The sequence below is a fragment of the Arvicanthis niloticus genome, chromosome 3 (genome assembly GCF_011762505.2).
Source record: "Arvicanthis niloticus isolate mArvNil1 chromosome 3, mArvNil1.pat.X, whole genome shotgun sequence".
Taxonomy (NCBI): Eukaryota; Metazoa; Chordata; class Mammalia; order Rodentia; family Muridae; genus Arvicanthis; species Arvicanthis niloticus.
The window spans coordinates 109,815,210-109,840,811 of NC_047660.1; the positions used below are offsets into that span (position 1 = coordinate 109,815,210).

General features: G+C 50.6%; 1 protein-coding gene across 21 annotated transcripts in view; it reads left to right on the forward strand.

Moving 5' to 3' along the window:
• Tns1 (tensin 1) overlaps window positions 1-25,602 on the forward strand; it is a 213,342-nt gene that overhangs the window by 170,846 nt on the left and 16,894 nt on the right. For 9 of the 21 annotated variants that reach the window (XM_076931682.1, XM_076931683.1, XM_076931686.1 and 6 more), the window contains 7 exons: window positions 5,448-5,531; window positions 10,308-10,504; window positions 11,349-11,424; window positions 15,193-15,285; window positions 16,170-16,193; window positions 16,598-16,636; window positions 24,378-24,576. In XM_076931682.1, coding sequence (XP_076787797.1) covers window positions 5,448-5,531; window positions 10,308-10,504; window positions 11,349-11,424; window positions 15,193-15,285; window positions 16,170-16,193; window positions 16,598-16,636; window positions 24,378-24,576 — 712 coding nt within the window. The remainder of the gene's footprint in view (window positions 1-5,447; window positions 5,532-10,307; window positions 10,505-11,348; window positions 11,425-15,192; window positions 15,286-16,169; window positions 16,194-16,597; window positions 16,637-24,377; window positions 24,577-25,602) is intronic. The other 12 variants (XM_076931692.1, XM_076931693.1, XM_076931702.1 and 9 more) reach the window with 10 other exon arrangements.

Consider the following 25,602-nt stretch of genomic DNA (forward strand, 5'->3'; position numbering starts at 1 on the left):
CAGAGGGCAAATTATGCAGTAACAGCAGAACCAAGGTCCCAGTATAAAACTTACTACCTGAGTCAATCAGGGAAGGCTTTCTGGAGGCAGTGACTTGAGGGATAGACGTTTTAAGCAGAAAGGAGACTCTCCCACTGTTAAAATGTTCACTGTCCCCAAAGTTCAGGGCCTTGGGACAGTTGTAGAGAAGTGTGTGTTTGTGTGGTGGTGGTGGTGGGGGGTCGGTATTATTTCCCTCTAAGCTCATTTCAAGAGTTCTGTGAGAGTGCTTTGAAACAGTGGGGCTCTGTCTGATGTTCACCATGATGGGGACTTCAGGAGTCTTGTTCTTGGTAAGGTCTTCCTTGCTCAGCTGGTCCATAAGTCCTTGTTCTACTCTCTGTGGGCGACTCTGGAGAGAGATCTGCAGAGGAAGCTGCTGGGGGGGGAAAGGCCAGGAAAGAGCCAGTGGTGAGTGGCCATGTCGGGAGGGACAGTTATACGAAACCCACAGCTCCAGTTTGTGATCCTTCTGCTCACAGCCAGAGTGTGTAGGAAATTAAAAAAAAAAAAAAAAAAAAAAAAAAAAAAAAAAAAAAAAAAAGGTTGCCTTGATTGTGAAGAGAAACCCGGCAGGGATGGCCTAGAGACTGTGCTAGTGAGGTGAGTCTTGAGCTTAGCCTGTCTGCTGACAGGGTGGGGTGCCTTGAGGAAGAAGAGGAAGCCAGGCATCTGCCTCTGTCCTCAGCTCCTTTTCCTAAATTTAGGGGCAGCTGAGTCACCATGCCAGCTGCAGGGCAGGAGGAGACGCCCTCCCTGGAAAGGATAAATGTTCGTTTGAGGATGCAGTTCAGCAAACCAGTTGCTCTTGGGTTGGGCCCAAGGCTGGACATGGGGGTGGAAACACCCTCCTCCTGAACTTCAGCATGAAGAACCTGTGCCCCAACACCTCCCTGGTTCTGCTCTATGGCAGCTTTCAGTGGGCCATAGTGGAAGTATTTATACCATTAAAAAGTGGCCGTTGGGGCCTCGCCTCTGTGGAGAGCTGTTTTTTTCAGACTGGTAGCTTTGTTTTACTAGAGTCTCAAAGTCGGAGGCCTGTAGCTCTGTGTCTCTGGGGCAGAATACTCAGTGCGGTGGTCCAGATGGGACATCTGACTTAGGCTACCTTCTTGCTCGCTCTGTCAGCAGCAACTGTCTCCTACCAGCTTTACTTCAGAGAGAGGAGGGCCACCCAAGCTCCCCAATGTGTCATTCTCCCAGTGTTTATACAGCAGTGGCAGGCTCCAAAGGACAGTGACACCCCAGTGTAACGATGAGCAGATCCAGGAGACTTCCGGACAGAAGGGGCAGGATGGCTTTGCTACCCCTTCTGGAACCCTGCCCTATATCTTGCTAATAGCCTTGGAGGAGGGCCATCTTGGAGTGGGTCTCTGTTCAGGCTCTCTCTCCTCCCAGCTTCTGAAGGCTTCACTGCCCACTTCTGTATTTCATAGCCACTCACGTGTTGGTTGCCATGAAGTCACCAGGAGGAAGAAGAATATTGTCTCTGTCCCCTTACCTTGTTACCATTCTCCATCAACTCGGCCAGGAAATAAGCTGGGCTGCACACAGGGGACAGTTTTATCTGGTCACCGAGGCTACACAATTCCTCTTTTGGTCTATGCACTGTAGGAACAGGTTTCTTGTGCTGGAAGGGTCTGCTTTCACAGTATCCTCATCATCCTTTTAGTGACTCTTCATTGCTTATGTAGGTAAAGGCCCAGGAAGAACCAATGTGTAGAACATTCTGGGAGCCAGGGGAATAGACATCCAGCACAGTGGAGCGCTCTGCTTCTTTTACATTCTGCTGCCAGGAGCTGAAGCGTGAGAATCCATTGAGTTACCTGGGAAGCTCATCGGGAGAGCCTCCCTAAGGCCGTGACCTTGACCTGGTTTCTCCTGTGGTTTACTCTTCCCATCTTCCTTCTGCTCCTTGGCTGGTCTCCATGCCCCAGTACTGTGTCCTGACTCATTGCCTGTGGGCCCAGCCACCACTCCTGTCTTTCTATGTCAAGCTTTCAGAATGCAGTAGCAGTTTCTTTAACTAGAAACCTGTAGTGCAAACAAAATAAAGATAGTCACCCGCTGTCACCACTGTCATCTGACATTGGATTGGATAGCCCTGCCAGGGCAGTAAGATGAAAAAAGGAAAATAAGGATCTGAAGTGGTGGTGAGGGTTTGTCTAAGTGAGGTATCTCATGCTACTGCAAGTGAGGTATCTCATGCTACTGACTCTGTGATTGGTTGGATCTATATCTAGTGCCTCTAGAGGTGGAGATTTCAGCACATATTAGAAGACAGATGCATTTCTTATCCTTAAGGAGTCAGGTTTAGGAGAGAGGAGAGAGCTAGAATTTTAGGATGAAGTTATCTGTGGCAAGAAACTCAGTGGTGAGTGCTTGCCTAGCAAGCGCAAGGCTCTGGGTTTGGTCCTCAGCTCTTGGGGGGGGCGGGAATAAAAGAATTATGGAAACAAGTTCATGAGAGAGAAATGGAGAGAGGCTTACTGTCTAGAGATGTCGGGAGATGTTAGTGGACTCTGGCATACAGTTCAGCCATGATGAGTATAGTCTTGAAAGTTGAGTTTTCTGGGTGGAGTGGCTTCACTGTAGGGCAGAAGGCATGTTTGCAGAACGGTGAGTGACTACAGATCAGGAAGGGCAGCTGTCATCCTGTCTCAGGATGGTCTTAAATTTCAGACAGAGATTCTTGGATGTGTTGAGCACGACGTAAGAAATCATGAGGTAGTTTAGTCCGGAGGATGATCCGTGGTTAGAGCGGTAGTTCTGGAGATGTGTCTGGTATGCCATAGCAGGAAGGCAGCAAAGCAGGAATGACTTTGATCTGGAAGATGCTTATCAGGTGGCCCTGGTGGTGGAGTCTTGGATTAGAGTGCCAACTTCAGGCGTGAGTGAGACTAGATGCTGCCACAGATACTGAGGGAGCACAGCCAATGGCTTACAGATGGACCAGTGTGGAGAGGTGTATTCAGGATGTATGTTCAGGCAGGAGTTCTCAACCTGTTGGTTGTGACCCCTTTGGGAGACTGAATGACCCTTTCACATGGTTGCATATCAGGTATCCCACATACCAGAAGACATTTACATGGCAATTTCTGACAGTAGCAGAATTATAGTTAGGAAGTAGCAATGAGAATAATCTTACGGTTGAGGGCTCACCACAGCATGAAGAACTGTATTAAAGGATTGCAATATTGGAAAGGTTGAGAACAACTGGTCTATGGCTTTGTGAACAGAGGAGTTCAGACCCTTAACGCAGGGTGAGGGAGAAGAGGCTGATGTGATAGGAAGTGATTGCAGGATTCAATTTTGAGATGAGGGAGGCTTTCCAGGTAGAGCTGCATGATTTGAAAAGCTGTAGATTCCAGGGTCTTCTCCCAAGGGTGGAGGTTAATGCTATGAACTTGGAGGAGGTCTTTGCAAGGGGAATGGAGAGAGAGGACTCAGGAAAGGGGCCACAAGGGAAGCAAAGGCGTAGCAGGATCTAAGTATGAATGCTCAGGGTGGTGACAGGAGGCTGGTGCAGTGTGTCTTTCAAAGTCAAGATGGGAAAGGAGAGAGGGTGAGGGTGAGATCATGGGGTGGGGGGTGGGGAGAGAAACACATCCAGGCTGGCCAATTAGGTAGACTGGGGATTTTCAAAGGCATATTTTCAGTTGAGTGCTGGTGACAGAAGCCAGGCCATGAGCGATCAGGAGGGGGTGGAAGAGGAGTGAAGACAGCGTGGCAGCTACTCTCTGGAGTGGTTTTATGATAAAGGGGGACAGGAGGGTTGCTGAGGTGTGGAGCAAGGCATCGGAAGCTGCCTGTAATGGTCAGTGTCACGAGAATGCTTTAAGGTACAGATGACAGGGGAGCTGAAGGTGGATGTAGGCAAGGGAAGAGATAAGAGAGAAAGAGAGTGGTGTGCAGAAGAGGGGCCTGGGGGCCCAGTGAGCATTGGGGCTCATCTAAAAGTCTGGATACTTCTTCACAAAACCAAGGAGGGTGGAGAAAATGGGGTGGAAACCTGGCATCAAGCGTTAGGGCTTGAGGTGAGAAGCAGCTTTTACAGTTCATTCTGCATTCAGGGCTGAGATCGATCAAGGCCCACACAGTTCATCCTTCAACGAGAGCTTGAATCCGGGCTGGTTGGTAGTCTAGGATCTTGGAAAATATAGACAAGAAATAAAACCTTTACCCTCATGGCACAGTGGACCACTAAAGTCTTATAACATTTTAAGTGGAAGGTTAAATGCCTTAGAGATAAAGCAGAGAGTGCCAGAGGGAAGAGGAAGATGGGTAGGAGCTTGGGATGGTTGGGGAAGACTTCACCGGGCATCAAGGGGCTGCACTATCTGGAGCAGCCTGTGCAAAGCCCCTGAGGCATGAGTGTGCTTCCAATGGCTACGGCAGAGCAGCCCACATGAGCTCTTAGAGGTAATGGAAATGAAGCGAGCTGAAGTTTGCTCTGGCAGTTGATCCTAAGAACTTGGAGTTTTCGTGTGTTTGTGTGTGTGTGTGTGTGTGTGTGTGTGTGTGTGTTCTGAGAAGCCGTAGAAAAGATTTGATCCAAACAGTGACATCACCTGGCTTCTTCTAAAAGGATCTGTGTGGCCAAGATGGGAGGAGGGAGGCCCTTTCAGAGGTGGCTGCTATTGATCAGGACGGAAGCACGGAGATGGGAGGAAAAAAAATGGTAGAATGTTTGAGAGGTTCAGCCGGGAAGATTTACAAACCAGCTAGATGTGGAACGTAAGAGGAAAAAGAAAAGAACAAAGGCAGGTCTTCATCCTGAACAGCTAAATAATAGAGGTGTTCCTGGATCACGTGGGAACATGGGAGGAGCTGGCTTAGAGGGAATTCAGTGTGAGGTGCCCATGAGGCATCCGAGAAGGTCAGATTCTAATAGCCAGTGACTCAGGGAAGAGTTTGCAGCCTAGCAAGGCTGGGGGCAAACAACCAGGCTAGTGTGATCAAGGTACAAAGGGCTGAGGGATACAAGGGGTGTGACCTTGGGTCCCAGATTGGTAGGCTGTCCTGGGTTTAGAAGGGGTGGGTGGTCTTGAGAGAAGAGGGGGCTTTTGGATGGCATAGGGTGACTCTCTCTACTGGGGTTAGAAGGTAAAGCTACCTGCCCTTCAGAGGAGCAGAGGTCCTGTACCACCCTGTCTTCTTGTCTCCCTCCTTTCCTCCCTCCCTCCAATGTGTGCCTCAATCCTGGAGTCAGAACAATGACTAACCCTGATTTTTTTTTTCTTTGTTTTTTTTTTTGTTGTTGTTGTTCTGTTTCGTGTTGTTTGATGCCTTGTCCCCTTGCATTCTCAATGTGTTCTGTGTCCACCCGTCCCCTGTGCCATTGGTGGGTGCTCTCTCTGCCTGGTGCCTCCCCTTCCTGCCGGCTCCCCTGGGGTATGGGTGGACAGTGTATAATGCCAGACTTGAGGACCTGAGGCAGAGTGGCAGCTCCCGACCCTCTCTCCACCGGCTCCGATCTGCCTCCCTCTCTGGTGGGTTCCTCCTCCTGCAAAGCTCTGGGCCCTTGCTTTAGTTCCCAGCTTCTCTCCCATTCTCTTCCCCATAAGAGTCCTTCCAAACCTCTCTCCTTTCTTTCCTGCCTTCCCTCCTCCCCTAGGCCCTCTCTCCCTTCTGCTTGGCTGAAGGCCTGGTGCTTTTAGCTTGGCCTTGTCTGCTGAGCACAGGCTCGGAAGCAATTAGGGGACCTTTCAGAGTGCCCTGTGGAGGATGTCGGTCTTTCCAGTGAGGTGTCCAGTGAGGGTCCCAGCTGCTTATCCTTAGTCACCCCAGAAGGGATGGCTTGGGCCAAGACTCAGAAGGAGCCAGACTATGTTTTCCCTGGGACCACTACATGTAAGACAGGAAAAGGTGTCCCAGTGCCTCTTTTGCTACACAATACCCCTCTGATGCTAGGACCTGCACCCTGCCTGTGCCTATCTGTGACTTTGGACGAGTGTCTCAACTATTTAGAGCCCACATCCCCAGTCTGGAAAGCCCTGCCTTGTGTATGTGGCGTTGTACTTCGACACGCTTTAGATGTGTTGGTCCTACATTAAGTTCCTGTTAGTTGATTCCAGGACTATGTCCACTAGTGTCCCCAGCCTCTGGGACATACAATCTGCCTTTTCTGCTCATTCCTACCTCTGAAGGCCAGTATCAGGGAAGAGACCATGTACCCATGTTTCCCCAGTGCCAAGGCCTTAAGCAGTTCTAGGCAACAGGGGCTCTCCACTCGTGATAGCAATGTAATGTCTGTTGCCCCATGGGTCCTTCAGTACCAGTCTACAGATATTCGGGAGATGGCTCTGGCACCTTGTCCCTCCCTCTCCTTTCTTCTCCCTCTGCCTTTTCTTGGCCCAGCAGCAAGGAATGTACTGTAAGCTGGTCCGGGGCTCTATTCAGGTTCTGGGACAGTGGACCTGTCCCGAGGGGAGCTGGCATGGCTTGCCCTAGAGCTGCTAGTCTGCTCTTGTGTGGCTTTCTAGTGCCCTGGCCCAGCAGGTGGCTTCCATCCTGGATCCTTACTTCTGGAGCCCTGGCCATGGAGCCGGATACCCAGTCCTACCACCCGGAGCTGAGGAATCCAGTCTTCTGCAAATTGGAAGGCTGGAAAGAAGAGTTGGGTCTGTGGGGGGGTGGGGGTGACCAGTATGTGGGTCCATGGGAGAGGCCTCTGTTATGGCTGTGGTGACTCTGTGTGACTCTGGGTAAATCTCCATGTGACTCTGAAAGAGTGGTTTGTCAAAGTGTTGGAGCGGGTGTGTGTATTAGTATGTGTATAGGTCTATATCTATCTCTAAATAGAGAAATGTAATTATATATGTTATCTGTTCTAAGACACTTTGGGCAGAGAACTGTCCCTCTAGTCGTGGGGCTGCCTTGGGGGCAGTGAGGGCAGGGGCTAACTATACAGTGCTCCTAGGTGTGTGTGGCAGCTATCAGGCCATGATGACCATCTGTCTAAAAAGGCTGGGGGAAGATCTGGTGCCAGACCCATGTAAAATAGCTCTTAGAGGACAACACTGGACTGACGGGGGCATTCTGAGCTGAAAGGCCACCTCCTTACCATCAGAGCACCCCACTTCTCAGTATTCAGCAGCCTGGTGGGGAGAACGTTCCAGAGTCCTTTTTTGGCTTTGCTTTTCCTCCTTAGCTTCCTCTGTCCCTAAGGCCTGCTGTAGGGAAAGTTAGGGACCAACCAGATCACTTGTTCTGTGGCCCTTCTTGTGGGGCTAAGGTACACACTCTCGTCTCTGTGTCTGTCTGTCTCTCTTTCTGTCTCTCTGTCTCTATCTGTCTGTCTGTCTCCTTCTCCCCTCCCTCTCCCCCTCCCCCTCTCCCTCTCCCTCCCTTCCCCTCTGTGTGTGTGTGTGTGTGTGTGTGTGTGCATGCGTGTGTGCATGCGTGTGTGCTTCTGTGTTTCCATGTGGTAAACAAAGACTTAGAGAGAAGGAACAGCCAGGAGATGAAGTCCCCAGTGAAGGCCTGCATATGGAGCAGGGCCCCTTTTGATATTCAGTTAGTTTTGGGGATATGAGAGGGCTGTTTTCTCTGTATCTCTGTCTCTATACCTTTCTTTCTATCTCTCTGCTTCTTCCCTGCCTCTCTCTGTGTGTCTCTATTTTTGTCTCTCTCTCTCTTCTCTGTCTCTTTCTGTCTCTCTCTTTCTCTGACCCTGGTTGTCAGCTGGTGTCCAGAGTCACCAATTGGCTGAGGAACAACGAGGCTCTCTTCTTTCCTCTTTACTGTGTCAGGCTTCCTCTCATAGAAAGAGACTAAAGAGAGGGACCATAGCTCTCCAGGCACTCTGGGTTAACGATGGGCTTGCCAAAGAGGACAACAGTGAGCCACTGTGTTTCAAGACTGTGTGCCCTGACTGGCTGCCGGTGACAGGGACCACTCTCTGGGAATGGTTAGCCTTGTGGCAGTGGAATGTTGGGGGGGGGTCTTTCCTTTTCTTCAAGGGGAAACTTTGTCCTGCATTTTCCTCACACTTCAGAGATCACTTGGTTCATTCACCTGCCTTAGGTCAGAGCGTGCTCCCATGTGCCATCCTGGCAGTGACAGGGAAGGGGGCTGAAAAAAATTCAACTCTACTTGCTGTCAGGTAGCTGACCACTCTTACTGGTGACCCACCACACCACAGGCTAGGTCCTTGCTCTACTATTACCTTCTATGGACCTGGGTTTGGGGGCAGTGCCAGGAAAGGATGGATGAGAATGTCCTGTCCCCCCACTCCAGGAGGGTGACTCCAACAGAAACAGACCTCCTTTTCAAAAGCCAGCACAGGACCCCGAACAAGGAAGTGACTGCTCCTGACAAAGCAGAGAGGTTGCCAGAGACTGTGGTGGTGGCGGTCGGGTGAAGGGTGCCCCTGGAACCGAAGGCAACTCCTACGTGTTTCCTTCTGCCTTGCTCGGTTCTGTACCTTCAGAGCGTTTGTCCAGTCGCTCCTTTGTCACAACATTATTAAAGAAGCAATGTCTATGTCTGCTTCTCTCTAATGTTTCTGCCAGGAATAAACTGAGAAGGAGGGCCAGGGCTGGTCTATACTTCCCAGAGGCCTGTGCTGGGCAGGGCCTGGTTGGAGGGAAGAGGAGCGGGATTGAAGCCAGAGGCTGCTTGAGTTCTGGGAGCTTAGTGTTGCTGGCAGAGTCTGGTGTGGTTCCAGTTGTCCAGAGCCACACCCTCTCTTTACTCTCTGTAGATGTCCCTGGCAGTTCCTCCTCAGGACTGACATACCCTCTGTTTTTCTTTTCTGGAAATCAGGGCATTCTGAAGGTAGGGGCTTGTTTGCTTTGAACAGAGAAAGTTTGGGACAGACAGGAGGAAGTCCATCTTGGTTTCCACTGTGCAGGTAGGAAAGCTGTCTCCGAGTAACAGCACAAATTGGAGACTCTGGTGTGCCTTCTGCGTTCTGCATCTAACGTGTACCACCGGCAGCTGGTCTTGCTGTCCTCTGATAGGCCCCCAGAGTCTCTATCACAGAGCACGTGCATGGGCATTACAGTAACTGTGTGTGAGTGAAGTGGTCCTGCCCCAGCACTTTGCTGTTCACATTAAGCAGGAAGAAGGCTTCCTGGGCAGTGCAGGCCATGGCAACCTTGAGGCTGTGACAAACGAGGGGTTGGGGACCACCTGGACTGTGCAGATCCCTTTATAGAGAATGAGAGGGGATTCAGGCTCCCTAAGGGTGAGTCCCACTGGATTGTCTTGCCTATGTTCCTAAAGGCCAGCATTGCATGTGAGTGTTTATATATGTATGTGTACATGCACACTCTCCTTCTTGTGACTAAGGACAGGGTCCCAGAGGTGTGTTCATGTCCCAAGCTCATGTGACCTCAGCCCCTTTGTTAGTCCTGGTGTCAATGATGACAGAGATGAGACTTTAAGATAATCAAGCCTAGGATCCCACCCTCAGGGTTGGGCCTTGGCTCCCGAGACCTGGGAAGTCAGTATTCTAGGATTCTGGAAGCCAGCACAGTGCAATAATGGATTCCATACCTTGGGCCAGCTGTAGGGAGAGAAGATGGAGAGGAGGCAGGGTGAGGCTAACATGGGCAGCCTTTGTGGTGAGCTGAGGAAGTGGGGACAGGAAGACGGAGCCCTTTGCTCTTCTTTGCTTGCCCTCTGCCAGCATAGGGTATGGTGGGGGTCTTGGCCTCCACTATGGCCACAGCCACCGTGGGTTGATGAGAGGAAGAGGAGCAGCTGTAGGGGGAGTTGGTTAGAGGTTTCAGGGGTGCGCTGGATGAGAGCCAGGGAACCCCTGAGATCAGAACCACCACAGAAGCCTGTTGTGGTTGAAGACTCCAGAGCGTGACTTGGTCATTCCTTTGTTTTCCACTGGGAGCACCATGTGCAAGATGATGCAGTTTAGTCCTTTCCAAAAGCCCTTCCCAGAGGCTCCATGTTGCTTGTTGGTTGATGCGGTTGCCTTGGAGACCTTCCCTTCCCTCCTCTGGAAGTTCTGGCCTTCTGCCTCTGGGGGCTGGAAGGAGCTGACATCTGTTTCTTGTATCAGTCCTTTGTGCTCTCCGTCCAAATCCTATGCAGAGTAGAGACTCCTCTTAAAGGCAGAGGCCAAGCTAAGCAAGTCCCCCACACTGCCGCCCACTGGAGGACATTTAGGGTTTGAGCTGAGTTGGGGACAGGAAGACATGGTGAGGGGGACTGAGGGGTGCTGCCTTTGTGTTTGGGGGTGTTAGGTGGGATTACATCATTCTTTATTCTACTCACTGCTTTCCGTATCCTGCCCTTCCTCCCAGGGGTTCAGGCTCGGGAGAGGCAGCCTGCAGAGCCCCCGGGCCCCCTCCGGAGGCGGGCAGCCAGTGATGGACAGTATGAGAACCAGTCTCCAGAGGCCACATCCCCCCGTAGTCCTGGGGTCCGCTCCCCTGTCCAGTGCGTCTCCCCTGAGCTGGCTCTTACCATTGCCCTCAATCCAGGAGGGCGCCCCAAAGAGGTGAGTCCTTGAGTAGATGAGTCCTGGAGGCACAGAAGGGAGCAGAGTCCTTGGAGCCTCCCCAGGAATTGAGAGCCCTCAAGCCAATTGCCTCTTGAGTGATTCCTCCCTCCTTGATCCTCACCCAAGGTCTCTTCTCTTCAATAGCATTTGTACCCCAACTTTTTGCTTTAACACTGAGACTAAAAGTCCCTTCTTGATTCAAAGAAAGAAAATTCTTTAGGGAGGTGACAAGCATCGTGGGGTGGCATATGGTATTTCCAAGACTTAAAATCCCAAAGTGGGTCAGGTAGACTGGCAAGTATCTTTTTGAGCTTTTGAAAAATAAGGCTCTTTTTTTTTTTTTTTTTTTTTGGGATGTTTAATTTTGTGCCCAAATCATTCCATTGCTGAGAAATTTCAGTAGTCAGAGGCAGTGGGTCTTGAACTTCTGACAGGGAGTTTGTTTAACCCTTACATTTCCAAATGCCTCTGCAGGGACTCCAGCATAGCAGGTCTATTACAGGACCGAGGAATATGCATTTTGAAATAGCCTGACTCACTCACAACCTCGTGCCAAGGGCATTATTCTGCAGAGGCAAGGCCCTTTTCTGTGACACTGTTCTGAAGCAGCTCTGCCTGAGCTTTAGTGTGGACTTGCAAACAGCCACTCCCTTCTTAGCCACCGATAAGGATTTGTTGAGACAGTGAGTGGCCAGCATTTGGGCTTACCTGGGTGAGGGAGAGAGTCAAGCTGGAGAGTGAACATGTGGGCAGCCATACACGCTGACCTCATGCCCGGGATCTCCTGAAGAGGAACCTCTCCTCAGGGCTTCCTTCTCTTGCCCCTCTGTTCTCCCGGCAGCCCCATTTGCATAGCTACAAGGAGGCCTTTGAGGAGATGGAGGGGACCTCCCCAAGCAGCCCGCCACCCAGTGTGGGTAAGAGCACCCGCTAAACCTATTTTCCCCATATCCTCTTCAACATTTTCTCTTTAGTCTGTGTGATTGTCCCAGGTGTGGGGTTGCGTTGCGGGGAAAGTCAGTGGAGGGGGAGGGGCTGGAACTGACAGCTTTTCACTCCACAGCTCACCCCAGTCTCTACTCCATCACTCTGTGTTCTCTACTGTCTGCTTTCAACCTAAGGATGAGACAGGCTAGGATTTAGCATCCAGATGTTTGACTGCAGGTCCTGGCTGTATACTATGGAGCTTTCTGTGTAGACTGACTCAGTTTCCCCATGCAATACTAGTAAGAAATCCTCTCCCATTAGGACCACTGTGGCTTGTCCTCTCTCTTGTTTCTGATGCCTGTCTGTATCCAGGCACCTTCATCTCAGGTACCCTGTGTCACTTGTACTCTCGCATGCATACACACATTTGTTCTCTCACACAATCCTTGACCTCCCGGAAGGGCATTTAGTTTGCATTCCCAGTGTAACCACTGGAGCACTGGAGAGGCTGGTCCCTGAAGAACAGACAGAGGGGATTGCTAAATGTGACCCGGGTTGGTCAGTGTTTCTTTCTGTAGGGGAAGTACCTTGAAAGGAATTGGGGAGGTTGTTGTAGGGGATGTGATAGGGTCATACCAGGTGGTAAGGGAGACAAGACCCTACAGAAACTAGAGAAGCTCAGTTCTTAGGTAGTCTGGGCCTGGCCTGAGTGTCCAGTAGTCCCTGAGAGAAGGAAGGCCAGCAGGAAGAGTTGACTGAGCCTGACTGTGCATTTCCTGGTGTATGGCTGTCCTTCATAGGGACAGAATGTAGATTGTGTATGGTCTGCTATCCTAGGTATACGGGAAGCTGAGGTAGGACTGCAATAGTCCTGGGAGGCAAGGCTCCTGATGCCCAGTGACACAACACGCATGTGCGCGCGAGCACACACACACACACACACACACACACACACACACACACACACACGTGATTTAAAATTCCCTGTGTGTCAGGATGCTAGTGAAATCAGTTGTAGTAACTTTTTACTAAATCTGAAAATTTGTCATTTCAATAGGGAAATCAGTTTTTCAATATCAATGTTTTATTGAGATGGTCTAGGATATCAAAAAAAAAAATGTTATGAGATGACTTAGTGGGTGAGGTGCTTGCTATGCAATCATGAAAACTTGAATTTTGACCCTTAGCCCCCAACACAAGAAAAGCCAGGAGCACCTGTAGTGTCAGCTCTGGGATGCAGAGCCAAGCAGATCCCAGGTGCTGGCTGGCCAGTCTCGCTGAATCCACAGACCCAATCTCAAACTAAGATGGAAAGCAATAAAGGAAAACACTACACCTCAGCCTCTGGCTTCCGTGTGTGCATGCTTCGGACACACGCACACACATGAGTATACTACATAAGTACACATGGAGAATTTTCAAGGACACCAGTGACATTAGTGTTAGTCTTATTTTCACATAACTCTAATCTGAAATAATTGAGTTAGCAATATTGACATTTTAAAAATGAGCCAAGCATGGTGGTATACACTGGTGATTTTATCACTCAGGAGGTTGAAGCAGGGGGATTGCGAGTTTGAAACCTAGAACCTGTCTCAAGAAAAAAAAAAAAAAAACCCACGCGCCTCAAAAAAAAAAAAAAACCCAAAAAAACAAAAAATGAAAGCAAAATACTAAACACACTCAAATGTTATTTTGTGTTATTTATTATTATTGCACACCTATTGAATTCCTGTGTGTATTTTGTATACCTAGCACAGCTCAGTTCAGATTAGCTAACTCTAAAAGCTCAAAAGCCAGGTGACCCTAGAACAGTTATACAGACTTAGGGCACCCTGCTTAAGGGCTTACTTGAGGCTTCGTGAGGGTAGGTGCCATCTCTTTCTAGGTCTTGCCCTATACCTTTACAGCTCCTCCCACTCCTCCCTGCATCCGACAGCCCTGAGGGCTGGATGACCCCTGCTGGGAATGGAAGCCACGTTAATTGTACCAGAATTGTGTCCTGTGGCTAGTCATGGGTGGCCCGGGGACAGATATAAGTCAGAAGTTTCATAAATGCCTCAGGCTGGGGAGAGAGGTTGGGAGGCGGAGATATGCAAGGAATGTTTCTCTCAGGAAGGAGAGGGCTTCTTGAATTCAGAGTCACCCACTCCCTGCGTCAGTATAAGGGCCACATTGCTCGGGTCTGGGAAGCTAAAGATATGGGTGGAGAGGAGAAAACCAAGTAAAGCCTTCTACTATTTCTGACCCCCCTTCCCTTTCTCCTTGATCCCCTGCCCCTCAGTTGCACCTGCTGGGCAGCAGATGTCATCCAGGATGGGGACTTCTCCCACAAATCCTGCTCTCAGCAGCTCATTCTTTCATGCTGATGCCATTTGAACAGGCATCTGGGTAACAAACATTACTAAGTGAGGAGAAGCGCTTCTGAGCAAACCATGGTGTTAGCATAACAGCACAGGGAGCTGATATGGAGGGAGCAAGGGAAGATCTTGCCTGACTCAGCCATGGAAGTGTATGTCGCACGCATTTGTCCATTGGGGTGCCTAGAGATAGAGAAAAGATGTATAGAAGCAGGTCTCATCTGTACATGCGATGTCCCCTGTTTGGGTACATGCATGTGCCTGTGCGTGTGTGTGTGTGTGTGTGTGTGTGTGTGTGTGTGTGAATGTGTGTATACTCTCACCTGCACACACACAGATAAGCTATGTCTGCTGCTCACACCAAAGGTTGGTAGTTCGTTGTTGCTGTTTGTTTCTTTAAATAACAACCATGAAGCCAAGTTTGGGTCCTGGGCATATGCAGGCTACTTACTAATCTGTTGAAAGCCTTGGATAGCAGGGCATGTCCTTAGGGACTGTGTTTCCCCTGGCTGTCAGGATCCCAGACATGAGCCCCGGGCTTATTTCTTTACTTCTTTACTTCTTCTCAGAGATGTGCTAAGATACATGGCAGCTGCCACTGAGCTGTCTCGTGACTGGGCACGATACTCCCCTGTTGCTTGGCTCAAAGTCCTTGGCTGATGGGAAAAAAAGCTGGGTAGCCCTTTCTGACCTCGTGTGATATGCGACACTTTTAACCCAGATGGGCCACTCAGGAGGAGCCTCATTTCACCCAGGAAGCTGTGCTCTTGACAGGGGAGCACTGGGTTCTCCTCCCAGAGTACTAAGCCTTACTCTAACAAGGTCTCTCTTGCAATTTTGAATGGACCACATGGCCTAGGGTTGCTGAGTTTCAGGGATGGTGAGGTCCCTGCCTGCTGCCTGTGATGTGCAGCTCCACTTTTCAAGATGTGTCCTATAGAGACTGTTTTTGCTTGTCTTCCATTTGTGTGCGTGGTTTACACAGATCGTATGTATGCACGTGCGTGCGTGCGTGCGTGCGTGCGTGCGTGCGTGCGTGTGTGTGTGTGTGTGTGTGTGTAGGGAATGTTGGGGAAAGAGAAAGTGGCAAGATAATAACTAGTCTTAGAGAGAGGCAAAGACACCAGACGAAGCCTACTGTGTTTAATAAGTCCTCATGAGGTAAAGGGACTGTAGCTTGTAGGGAGGAGCCATAGAAGTCTCTCAGTGGTGGGGAGGGGTCAGGACAGAGTGTCACTTCTGAACTCTCTCCCTTTCAAGCTGAAATGTGGAGGCACGGAAGGTCAGGGGAGAAAGTGGGCTGCAGGGCTGATTCTTGGCTGCCTAGGCCTCACCAGTACACACCCTTACAGTGATATGACCTCACTTCCTGCATCTCCCCCTCTTCTTTCCACACAGCTCGCTCTCCTCCAGGTCTGGCTAAGACACCCCTGTCTGCTCTGGGCCTGAAACCCCATAACCCAGCGGACATTTTGCTGCACCCTACAGGTGGTGAGTGGCTGGAAGGGAGGGAGGGAAATGACCAGGGAGGCCAGGAGAACCTAGTAGCCCTGGGTAGGTGTTCTCAGTAGATTCTTCACAGAGCAGAGGTTTTGGGGACCTTTCTGGGAATGAGGAGGCTGTGAATGATGCCTGCTTGGGGGGGGGGAGAGTGCTCTGCAGGCATTGGGGTGTTCTTCCTGCCTACTGCTATCTTCTGGGCCTTAGGTTTTCGAGACTTGCTTCCAGTTTTGTTGGAGTTGGTCAGCCCTGCCTGAAGTCTGCCCCCCAGGCCAGTGTCCCAGCACTATTGTGTGTGTATACACATAGGCATGTAGAGAGACATGCCTGCTGTTTGGTGACAGCCTCTCACCCTTATTACAGTCCAGTGGTTCCTGTGCATCCTCATGACATCAGAGGCTGGAGCATAGGCGTTTCTCTTAAGCTTTGCCTGAGAAATAAGTCACTCCCAGTACCCATGCTGTGTGCCCTCCCTCCAACCCCCAACTGTTTTACTTTCAGCCCCAATTTCTTGTTCCTATAAAGGTGCCTACTGCCCCCAGGCAGACTCCGGTCACCCCTGTGTTCACATGCTCAGCAGCCTTTGACCCTGAGAATAGGAACTGGGGCTCCAGGGGCTCCCCCAACCACCCCAAGATCACCTGTATTGATTATGAGGTTGATGACCACGATGGGAGGGTGATGGTTACTGTCTGCAGCGAATGGTTACCAGACCCATCCCTCTATTTCCTGTTCATCCCCTAGTGTCTTCCTGTGGGGAGGGAGACAACGGTCCTGGGATTTTTGATGGCAATTTGGAGTCTGCTGAACTAGAAACTAACTGGTTTTAAAGCTGAGCTGGGGCTCTTGGGGTCACCTTTTGCTTTTTTCTTTAGTTGCCAGAAGACTGATCCAGCCAGGTAAGAGGGTAGTAATATGCATTTGTGAACAATGCAGGCACTGGCTTAGGCACAGCCTCCACATGCTCCACATAGGATCATGGGCAGACACACGCAGCCATCACAGGGATGAAGGGCCACAGGCCTTCTCTCACTAGCCAGCATGCTACTACCCGATGCTTGATCCACACAAGGCCTGGCTGCAGAGACTGGGAGGGACCAGGCCCCTGAGTGAGGTTCTGTACAGAGTAAATCTCAGCTTCCAGCCTCCCTGTCTTCAGCAAATTCTTTCTCTAGAAGTAATCCTGATAACTTCTCTCTCTTTCTCTCTTTTTCTCTCTTTTTCTTGTCCTGGCTCTTCCTCTCATCTTTATCATCTGCCCTTCCTTCCTGCCTCTCCTCCTGTCTCTCTTCTCCTCCCTCAGAAGAAGATGAGGGAGAGGAGGTGACTAAGCCTCCAGAAGGTAAGTGCACTTAGCTGTGTGTGGCTCCCACTCTCTAGGTCTATGGATGGCTTTTCACGTGAAGTTTGACAAGGCTGGCTTGGGATAGATCTCTTTTCTCACCTGCTCTCAAGTGTCTAGGCATATAGCCTTTCTGTCCTCACCCTCTGACAATGAGATGCCACTCTGGGCACTGCCTGAATGCTGCCTGGGAGATTTGTTGCCAATGGGCACCAGTTTAGGCACAGCTCGTATCCAGGCGCCAGCATGGTGCCACCTCGTTGACAAAAATACCTCTTGTGCCACTTCCTTTCCCAGAGGCACATGCACCACCTGGCTGGTGTGCAGTGTACACAGTGTGACCGGGAGGGGTAGAGAGAGCAGGACCTCTCACTTGGCCACTCAGCTGTTTAAGCCTGTGCAGGTCCTTCTAGAGGCTATCCTGTGTACTGAAGGTGTATAGCTGGCTTTCTCTTCCTGGGTATTGGTGACATTTGCCTGGCAACAGTGCCTTCAATAGAACCAGTGTCGGCTTGCTGTATGAGCTGGCTACTTTTGTATTTCCATGACAGTGAGCTGACAGACAGCCCTTAGAGCAATGGTTTATTTGGGTTCATGGTTGAGGAGAGATTTCAGTCTCTTGTGACATGAATGGAGTAATGGGTCAGCTTATTGATGGCAGTGAGTGTGTGTTAAAGGCTGTTTACATCTCTGAAGCCAAGGAAGCAAAGAAAGAAGCAGGAATCAGGGGTGGACATTTCCTTCAAAGGCCATTTTCTGATATTCGCCCTGCCCTCTAATGGTTCCACAGCCTCCCAAATGGAGCCAATAGCTAGGGACTGAGTGTTCAAAACATGAACCTGTGAGGGACTTTCAGGTTCAGACCATAGTGAGATAGTATACCTAGTATAAAGTTACAGTCCTAGAGCTATGATTTATTTCCTGTCGGCATAGTGGAATAAAATAGATCTTTCTGAAACCTGGGCACCTGTAGTTATTGCAGGCTGGTTAAGGGCTCACTCCCACAAAAAAATGCCTCAGGACATCCATGTACAATCCTGAGAAGCAATTGCTCCACCACCCCCTAACTTTATTTTATTTGTATGTGTGTATGTGTTTGTGTGTGCTGCACATGCACACATGGGTACATGCATGCCATGATATGTATGGGAATCAGGGGAATCAATTTTCTCTTTCTACCATGTCTGTGTGTGGGATCAAACTTAGGAACTCAGGTTGTCGGGCTTGGTGGCAAGCCTTTACCCACACATCCTTTACCCACTGATCCATCTCACCAGACCCCTGAAAAAATACTTTTAAGGAGATCACAGTTGATCTCAGCTGTGGGACCAGCCTAGCCCTGGTTTGAAGGAAGCCTGGCATTGTTCCTTGACAAGAGGAAGGGCTGTGATCGGGCAGAAGAAGGTTAGTTCAGGAGGGCAGACATTCAGTAAAGACTCATGGTGGTCATGGAATAAGGGATGCTGGCCCGAGTGGCTCCGATGTGTCTCTGGGCATGCAAGTCCTCACCCCCACAGGAAACGTTAGACAGGTGACACCAAGGCTCCCTCCAGCTGTGCTAGGTGTTCCCCCCTTGGGGCTTGGCTCTGTGTGGCCATTTCTATAGGGCAATGGTTCTCAACCTTTGTAATTGTGCAGCCCTTCAATACAGGTTGATGCTACCAACCAAAAGTTTATTTTTGTTGCTACTTCATATGTGTGATTTTGCTACTGCTATGTATTGTGGTGGAAATAGCTGATATGCAGGGTATCTGGTATGTGACTCCCCATGAAAAAGTCATTTGCTCCCCCCAAAGTGGTCACGACCCACAGGTTGAGAACCACTGTGCTATAGAGACTTAGTTTGGTTTTCTTAGGCTCGCTTTCCTTTGCACTAAATGCCTTGATTTTTACCCCAGCATGGCTATGTTCCTATGGACTTTTTGTTCCAGGTGTGATGGTGGTGGCTTCCTGGGAAGCTTTGCTGACTTCTCCATGTTTTTAATTAATTATCTTAAGTTTTAGATTTATTTATTTTATGTATAGGAACATTCTGTCAAGCACGTGTGTGCCTGGTGGCTGTGGAGGTCAGGAGGGTGTGGAATTCTCTGGAACTGGAGTTACAGATGGTTGTGAGCCACTGTATGGGATGGGAATTGAACCCAGGTCCTCTACAAGAGCAACATGTACTCCAAACTGCTGAGCCGTCTCTCCAGCCCCATTTGCTGCTTTCTAACCAGCCTGTATAGAAGCTGCAAAGTAATGCAGACCCAGCTGCAGATCTGGGAAGCTGGGGTCAAGGCTACTTGCATGCAGGGGATGAGCTTTCTCTAGACCGCTTCCCACAGCCTCAGTGTCTGACAGCACAGAGAGGCTCAGGTCCTGAGTGCGGGTGGCTGACTCAGTACAGGAGTGGGCTGTCAGACTCCAGGGAGAAAGTCACCGCGTAGGCACACAAACCCTGGCAGTTCTGTTCTGCTTCTGGGTGACAATCAGAAGAGTGAATATTGACCGAGCTGAAGTGAGGCCTCCTAAGTGTGCTTCATGAATGACTCTCAGCTTATGAGTTCTCTACCCTCCAGCTGCCCTTATATCAGAACAGAGGAATTTTGAAGGGAAGGCTTCTTGAGATCCACCCAGCCACGCCTGTACTTCCAGGGATGTGGAACTAAGGTCTGGGTTGTGGTGGGGGTGAGGGACCCACCCAAGGTCACAGCCGAGAGTCAGCAGGGCCAGACTGTACTGCTGGCCCTCCTGTCACCTAGTCAAACGGCCCTGTCTAAGTGCACCCCTGTTTCCAGCCAGGCTCAGTGGCCTGGGCTTCAAGCTTGAGAGTGGGTGGTGAGGATTAAAGCCGAGCTACCAGTTCCACATTTCATAACTCAGGCGCCGCCTCCTGGGTCAGCCCAGGCCACATTCTTTGTTGACCCTTGGAAGCTGTGCTTGATGTCCCTGCTGATACTTTGATGGGAAATTCAGAAAAAGAGGCTTGTGAGGAAAAATGATCAGTGGCAGAATTCTTCAGCTGGGGAAGGAAGAATCTGAGGGATGTTTGCTCTGTTCAAGCCACTGGACTAAATATATTTGTGCATTCTTTTCTTCATTGGAGCACCGAGTCAATCACTGTTCTGTGTGCCTGCTATGCAGCAGGCAGCGGGCCAGGCTCTGGGGGGATACGCTATGCTTCTTAATCTCATGACCATTTTTCATCAGTGAATAAGAATTGTGTATGGAACACTTTGAAAGGAGGGAACACAGCTTCCTGAGACCTTAGACTAAAGAAGTAACATGTTGTGTGGACATGCACACTTTAGCCTGGTAAACCCTGGGTAGAGAAGAGGGGAATGGCATACATTGGCTGTGGGGTCAGATGGTGTGTGTGTGTGTGTGTGTGTGTGTGTGTGTGTGTGAAGGCCTGAGGTTAACGAGGGATGTCTTCCTCTGTCACACCCCACTTTTGTTTCCTGTGACAAGGTCTCTTGCTGAACCCGGATCTCGTCTGGATTTTGGCTAAGCTGGCTGCCCACAGGGCTCCAGGAATCCCCGTTTCCATCTCCCTTCTTTCCTGGTGCTGGGATTGCAGACACTTGCCACTGCTCCCAGCTTCTGTGTGGGTGATGGGGTTCAAACACAGGTCCTCACCCTTGAGCAGCAAGCTCTTCACCCACTAAGCCATCTCCCTAGTACACAGCTCGTTTGCTTCCCCCTAGAAACTTAAAATACCAATAAAACTGGTGCACAGAACTTGCGCATGGTGTTTGTGCCTGTGGTCCAGAGTGAGGTTAAACAAGCCTTGTGGGGTCAATGTCACATTATTCTTTTACTATTCATAACAGCGATGAAAGGGAAGGTAGTATAGGCTCCATTTTATTAACAAGAGGGATTTGATGGCTTGCCAGGCTCATAGGGATCAGGGGCAGAGTTGAGAATCCATATCATTTCAGCATGTGAGGGCTGCCCCTTCCGGTGGGTACACATAGTAAAAGGGGCACCTGATCATCTGAACAGGGTTCTTTTCTGAGAGAGAAGGAGGGAAAGACAGCTCACCACGGTGGATCTAGGAAGGCTTTCTGTGGTGGTTCTGTTTGTCCTCGGGGTTCCACAAGGACAGATTTGGCATCCAGGAAGACATTGTTTCTGGGGACTCTGATGCCTCAGAGATTCTTGGTGATGCTGTTTTGGAGGCATCAAAACAGGTGACCTGGTACAGAGTTGTCCAACACCTACCATGCCCCTGGCCATGTGTCAGGGACTGAAGATATAAGAATGAGTGAGGTACCCAGGGAAGGCAGAAATCTTACCATAAGGCAGCAGTGCTTGGGGACTTAGAGGGGGCACATGTGTCCCAATACTAATGCTAGCTCTAGATGTGGGGCTCACAGGGTCTCTTCACTTCCTTCTCCACCACCATGTCTTTAATATTTTATGTATGTATGTATGTATGTATGTATGTATGTATGTATGTTTTGTGAGCTGGATTAAACCTAGGGCCTTGTGCATGCTAGGCAAGTGTTATACCATAGAGACCTTCTCCCCACCCCCATATGTCTTCATTTTATCAGAGTGGGCAGTGCTGGCCTCTTTACTTCAGCCCGTCCCCTCCCCTCCCCAGAGAGTGAGGTGATGTACTTGGAAATGTAGGTGAAGAGCAGATAGTCCCTGGCTGAGGAGAAAGTCACCCTTGTATTCCATTGCTCCCAGTCGCCAACAACTACTTGGAATGGGTTTGGGCTCTTGGAATGTTCTCTATGAAGTACCCTCCCTGGCTCCACTTTTCCTGCCCTCCCCTGCTTGGTGACCTATGGGTCAGCTGCTCCCTAGGAGACTGGAAGAGGAGGAGTCCTGACCACCCTCCCCCACCCCACCCCAGGCAAGGAATGTGCAAGGGTGGAAGGAGGTTGAGGTCAAAGACCAATGTGGATCCAAGCAGAGTTACCAAGAACTAAAGGACATGTCCCTTCTCACAGGCCTTCATGCTAGGCAGGTGAGTGGTTTTATTCCAGCTTGACAGGGAAGTGGAGCTGAGTAGGCACTCAACTGGGACTTGGTCACTACCTAGGTTGATTGGGTGTGACTCTGTTCCGGCTGTAGGCGCTCTCTTAGCTTCCTGTTGGCAGAATATGGGCTTTTTAAAAAGAGAATTTAGCATAGACTGTGGTGCTTACCTAATGTGTGGGTTGAGGTCTTGGCAGAAGTCCATGCTTCGTTCCAGTATGTGATTGAAAAGTTCAGGCAAAGAAGAGAGGGTGCAGAGCCCTGTAGGCTCCCTAGCAGGGTGGGAGCTGTCCCTGCCCACACAGGAACCAGTATAGCTGGGGATAAAGAGAGGATGGGTTACAACCAACCTCATCTTCTCCCTCCTAGTCTCCCTGTATCCATGTATCCCTCCCTTCCCTGCCAATGAAGACCCAGCCACTCCAACCAAAGGCCAAAGCCATCTGGCATCATAGAGCAAGAGGCCTGGTGGGGGTTGGGGGGAGGGAAGCAGATAAAATACAGTGGCTACTGGGATGCAGATAAGGGTGGAGTGGGAGAGGGTAGGAAAAAGGTCAGAGTGCCACCAGTGTAGGTTTCAACCTGATTTTCAAGGAGTAAAGACAGCAGAGTGCATGTATTGACTTCTTAGGCAAGGTGATTTCTGGATGGGGCTGGAAGGGAGGGTCATGTGGCTCTGAACTTATGGGTTAGACACACACAGAGGCCTCTGTGCCAGGTATTGTGGTTGGTGCCGGGAACCCTTGCCAGGCAAATGATGGCTGTGGGTTACAGGACTCTCTGGGTGAGCACCTAGGGGAGCCTGGGAAATGTTCAGATGGAGTAGAGTGACAGGGACGGGGAGGGACAGGCCACTGGCTTCCCAAGTTTGGATGGTCTTATGACCTGTGAGTAACAGCTGGCTGGAAGACTATCTGCCTGCATACCTATGCCACTTCTGCCCATACTGGCTGGGTACTTACACTCTCCAAATGTTACAAACCTCACACGGCTCTTGGATGGTTTGCCACTGTGGGTGACCCTGTCAATCTGGCATTTCTCTGGCTCGTGTCTTGGTGTCCCTATGAGATTGTGGGTCCCCTTAGGCGAGCCAGACCTTATATTGGGACATGGTTGGAGACATGGTGTCAGCCACAGCCATAGGCTGGCTTTGTGACCTGAGCAAATTGCGCCCCTTCTCTGGGCTGAGAGGAGAGGTTAGATCGGAGTCAGCACTCTGGCCACTGACAAATTCACCTGGTACCTAGTTTCCTAAAGACAGTTCTGTTTCAGACAGCTGTGTCCATTCCTTTAGCTGTTGTTCACAAACACTGTCATGCATGACACCTGGCTCGAGTGATTACGACAGTGACCATCTGACCTTCCCACCTAAGCTATTTACAGAGAACCTAGCCCGTTGTGCATCACATGACCTCACAGCATCTCCTCCTCCACAGTGCCAGAGTTGGGAGGCCAAGGTTCAAACCTTCTCTGTCAGGTCAGCCTGGGAAGCCTGCGAAGTGAGTGGCGGAGGCCTGAGCTGCTCAAGGGAGGCTCTGCCTGTTATCCCTGCAAGCTGACCTCCAGCTCAGCGTGCCCAGGCGGCTGCTCCTTCAGCACCAGGGGTTGGGTGTGGATGGTGGGGAGCCTCTTATGGAGTGAGGTCTTGACACTCCAGGTAACTCCCTTCTTCCCGAGCAGGCTTTCCTCCAGTTGATGGAGCAAGCTACTAATTTATTTGTCTCAACTTTCCTGCATCCACCTGTCCTGAGGAACCTGGGGAGGGGCTCTCCTACTTAGGTCACTAGTCCTGGCCCTCAAGGGCTGCAGGGCCTGGCTCTCCCAGGTTGGCATCATTTCCGCGGCTGGCTTTGGTGAATCCTGTGGTTGTGGCAGCAAGGCATTTGTGTTCAGATCTTGTCCCTCTGGGGCAACAAAGATGGCGGCATGATCCTAGGTGGTGGCAATGACATCTACCTCCTCCATATGATAATGTCCCCGGAGAAGCCCAGAACACTGATCCTTGTTCTAATTAGCATAGGGCGGATTTCAGGGCTGGCCTCTGAGGCCATGAGAGCCTGGATCCAATATGCCTGGTCATTTTACTTTTCAGGCCTCAGTCTCATCATCTGTCAAATGGCCTTTCTATCACTAATGTTACTCTGAACACTAGGTGGGGGATACTGTGTATGAAACCCTTCTGTACAGGGCCTAGCATGTCGGTTGTATCATAGTGGACACAGAATGTCTGGCTCCACCCAGGCACGGGGTTCTCGGCATCAGTCTTCCAGGGAGTGTTGAGTGTGTTGTGCAGATGTGGGTGGGGTGTCTTGGCAGGAAGGGGCTGCTGAGTGTGCAGTAGCTAGCACTGGGTATTGCTTAATGAGCAAGCTGGGTGCTATCCCGAGATATGAGTGAAGGTAATGGCTTTGGGGCTGCTCTAGAAGCCTAGAGAATCTGGGGACCCTGGTAGAGCTGGGTAGAAGTAAGGCTGCAAAGGGGAGGCCAGCCTTAGACAGGCATCCGAGTTCTTAGTGGGAAGAGCTGGTGGCCTTTTGCAGAGGCAGAGCCTAGAGAAGCAGAGGCTTCTGAAAGCCAGTGCTCCTTAAAGCTCACCTCAGGCTGGGGAGTAAGGGCAAGCAGGAACCTTACTGAAGCACCCTAACATCCTGTGGAGGGTTCCCATGCTGACTCTTTCTCAGGCTGGACTCTGGGGGTGCTGTCTTCCCTGGTAGGGAGGGTGGACTCCTACCCAGCCTCTGTTCATTCTTTATTTCTTTCCTTCTAGAGCCCAGGAGCTACGTGGAGTCCGTGGCGAGGACAGCGGTGTCAGGGCCTCGAGCTCAGGACGTTGAGTCTAAGAGCGTCAGTTCCCCAGCTGCCCATGCCTATGGACACGAGACACCCCTGAGGAACGGGACCCCGGGGGGCTCATTTGTCTCCCCCAGTCCCCTCTCCACAAGCAGCCCCATCCTCAGTGCCGACAGGTAAGCCAAGAATGGGGGTCACAGCGTGAGAATCTGGGCCTGAGGCCTCTGGGATCTGCTTAGACTGGAGATGGGCAAAATCTCGTCAAGACTGCTACTCATGGAAGGCACTTTCACGAGGCTTAGGGAGAGAGTATTTCTAAGCATCCAGCTTAAGGGAACAGGGTGATGAGCCAGGCTCCCAGGCTGTGCTTCACTCCACCCGAGTGAATGGGACCAGTGAGCAGGCCTTCCTGTTGTTAATCTGCAGTGGTAACCTCTAATGTGCAGGAAGCTCCACCCCAGGCAACAGGCTGCCTTCCCCAAAGTTCCAGGCAGTCATCTACTTTCTGGTGTAGTCCTAAGAATTGAGATTTTTTTGGTCCCATTTCTCAGAAGAGGCAACTGAGGCCCAAGGGGTCAGTAGCTGAGCAGTAGCAGAAACAGGCTTCAACCTATAGGTGTATGTGTATGGAGTCTCTCTCTCTCTCTCTCTCTCTCTCTCTCTCTCTCTCTCTCTCTCTCTCTCTCTCCATTCCTCAGATCTGAGTGATGTGCATAGACAGGTGCCACCTGTGCAGAGCATGGATCAGAAACAGAGTACCTGAGTCACAAAGCAGGGGCAGTTACTTCTAGCCAGGGAAGTGTGTGTGTGTGGGGGGGAATGGTAGTGGTAAAGGATGGTGCTGTATGGTAGGAACCCACAGGGATGGCAGGGTGCCTTGGGGTGAAGATATAGGCCAGAGGAATAGAAAACCATGGTGCATGGTGTAGGCAGCAGGACAGCTCAGAGCATGCAGCCCACCAGGGAGGCACATCTTGATGGACAGATGCTACTGGTATCCCTCTGACTGAGCCAGACAGGGAGAGATTGGAATTCCCAGGGCCGGGTAGGAGAGGCCAGACCTTCAGAAGAGTTCCTGCTTGGGGTCCACCTGGGAGCTTTGAGGATGAGTGGTGAGAGCAAGACTCCATGTCGTGATGGGAGAACAACTCAGGGAGAGAGGTTGAGATGGGTCTAGAGGCAGAACGCCAGGCAAGGGAGGA